Source organism: Dipodomys ordii, unplaced genomic scaffold, assembly GCF_000151885.1.
Source record: "Dipodomys ordii isolate 6190 unplaced genomic scaffold, Dord_2.0 Scaffold3091, whole genome shotgun sequence".
NCBI lineage: Eukaryota > Metazoa > Chordata > Mammalia > Rodentia > Heteromyidae > Dipodomys > Dipodomys ordii.
In genome coordinates, this window is record NW_012270306.1 from 1 (window position 1) to 2668 (window position 2668).

General features: G+C 56.1%; 1 protein-coding gene across 1 annotated transcript; it reads right to left on the minus strand.

Moving 5' to 3' along the window:
- Positions 1-11: 11 nt before the first annotated feature.
- LOC106002093 (protein canopy homolog 3-like) lies at positions 12-1158 on the minus strand. The gene is made up of 3 exons (XM_013037019.1): positions 1134-1158; positions 524-679; positions 12-388 (listed from the first exon to the last, which is right to left on the minus strand). Exons 1-3 carry the CDS (start codon positions 1156-1158, stop codon positions 162-164), a joined length of 408 nt encoding a protein of 135 aa, XP_012892473.1. The 3' UTR covers positions 12-161.
- Positions 1159-2668: the final 1510 nt, after the last annotated feature.

Below are 2668 nucleotides of genomic sequence, written 5' to 3' on the forward strand. Positions count from 1 at the left end.
CCCCCGCGGCGTGGCTTCTGCCCCAGCTCCGGGCTGTGTCTGTGCTGGGCCCGCAGGGGGCAGCGACGCGGGACACGAGGGCGCGGGAAGCTGGATGAGGAGCCCTCGTGGCCAGAGCTGCTGGGCTTCGGGTCCGTGTGCGTCAGTTCAGGGACCCAGGCTCAGAGCTCATCGGGGGCGCTGTGCGGCAGGGGCGACGCCTTCTGGATGCCTTCCTCCTCGTCCTCAGGGCCCGGGTCTCCCTCAAGGCTCCCCAGCTCCTTCCTCTGCTTGCTGCTGCTGCTCCTGCCGCCTGAGGCCTTGGCCCGGCTGCTCTTCTTTTTGGACTTCTTCCCTCCCAGGGCGGCTGTGTCGCCTTTCTTGCCGGACCACCGTTCTGCCAGGCAGCCTGGGGGAGGAGCAGGACAGGTGTGCAGCCCCCCTGTCTAGCCGTGGGAACACCAGCCCTCTCCATGCCCGGCCGATCCTCCCTGCCGCCAGAGGGCGCCATGCACCCCGCCCCGCCTCCCCGGCCCTCACTCACTGGTGTCCTTGCCCTTCAGCACGTGGTTAGCACAGAGAAATTCGGTCAGGTCCTTCTCCTGGTGGTTCCTGTACCAGTCCTCGATGACCTCCTCAAACTCTTCCACCAGCACGTCGCACTGTGGACCCAACACTGAGATTGGCAAAGCCAAGCCACCTCACCTGCCCAGGGAGCTGGGCTCAGCGTCGTGACCCGCTGTGATCCAGGCTGCGCTATAAACTGCCTGAGGAAACTGAGGCTCGAGGGGTGAAAGACACCAGTCACCAGCTCTTGGGAGCCTTCGGTGCGGCCCCGATCCCACCCCACCCCCACAGGTCACCCGCACCTTTTTTTTTTTTTTTTTTGCCACTCCTGGGGTTTGAACTCAGGGTCTGGGCACTGTCCCCGAGCTTCTTGGTTTTTTTGTTTTTGTTTTTTGTCAGTCGTGGGGCCTGAACTCTGGGCCTGGGCGCTGTCCCTCAGCTCTTCAGCTCAAGGCTAGCGCTCTACCACTTGAGCCACAGCGCCAATTCCGGCTTTTTTCTGCTTATGTGGTGCTGAGGAATCGAACGCAGGGCCTCATGCATGCAAGGCAAGTGCTCTACCACTGAGCCACCTTCCCAGCCCCAACCTCCACCCCAGTTCTTTCTGCACATCCTAGGCCTTACGGCGGTATCCTCACTGAGTGTTGCAGGCCTCTCTGGGAGCCGCCAGCCTGTCCCAGGCTGAGCCTGAGGTGGACCGTGCTGGGCAGGCCCAGCCAGGAGGAAGGTGCCTGATGACCACCGAACCATGCAAGTGTGGCTAAGACAAGAACAAAGGCTGCCCAGGGCTGGATCTGCAGAGCACACTCACAGCAGCAAGCACACCTATGCACACAGGCCTGGCCCCGGGGAGGAGGCACAGGCCCAAGCACAAGGCCAACCTTGGCAAAGCGATTGCTGCCAGTCCTCTCCTTATGCAGGCTGTAGTCCAGGAGCCGCTTGCAAATGGTCTCAGTGACTTCGATTAACCGTAAGTCCCTGCCAAGACAACGAAGAGGACCTGCAGTTCCTCTCCCCGCCCCGCGGTCAGCGTCCGCCCCGCCAGTCCTGCTGCCCAACACCTGCACATCTCACCAACAGAAAGTCAGAGCTGGAAGGAAGATAGGTCATCTGGTGAGGGGCTCTGAGAGACCAGAGAGACAGCACTGTAACAGCTCTACAGGAAGGATTTTTCGATGTTTATCTTTTGGCGGTGCTGGGGATTAAACCCAGGGCTGCGTGCTTGCCAGAAATGTGCTCTACCACGTCCTCTCGGCTTTGGTGCTGCACTAGAGCATGGCACTGTCACTTAGCTTTTACATTCAAGGTGGGCACTCTATCACTTGAATCAAAGCTCTACTTCTGGCTTTTTGGTCATTAGAGGTAAGATTCTCATGTTTTCCTGCCTGAGCTGGCTTTAAACCCTAATCTTCAGCTTCCCAAATAGCTGGGTTACAGGCACAAGCCACCGGCACTTGGCTCTTTCCATTCTTTTGATAAAGCAAACTATATCATTTTTTTCTTTTTTGGATGATCATGGGCCTTAAACTCAGGGCGTGGGTGCTGTCTCTGAGTTTTTTCACTCAAAACTAGTGCTCTATCATTTTGAGCCACAGTGCTACTTCCAGTTTTCCAGTGGTTAACTAGAGATAAGAGTCCCTTGGACTTTTCTGCCTGGGCTGGCTTTGAACTGTGATCCTCACATCTCAAGTCTCCTGAGTAGCTAGAATTACAAGAGTGAGATACCAGTATCCTACCAGTACCTGGCTGTGTTTTTTGGTAGTTGTTGTTGTTTTGTTTTTGTTTTCGACAGTCCTGGGGCTTGAACTCTGGCCCTGGGCACTGGCCCTGAGCTTCTTTCGCTCAAAGTGAATGCTCTACCACTTGAGTCACAGTGCCACTTCCAGCTTTTTCTGAGTAGTTTATTGGAGATAGAGGTTCACAGATTTTCTTGCCATGCTGACTTCAAACCAGGATCCTTGATTTCAGCCTCCTAAATAGTTTGGATTACAGGCATGAGCCACCAATACCCAGCTTTGTGTTTTTTTTGTTGTTGTTGTTGGTTGTGGAGCCTGAACTCTGGGTCTGGGTGCTGTCCTCAGCTCTTCAGCTCAAGGCTAGCGCTCTACCACTTGAGCCACAG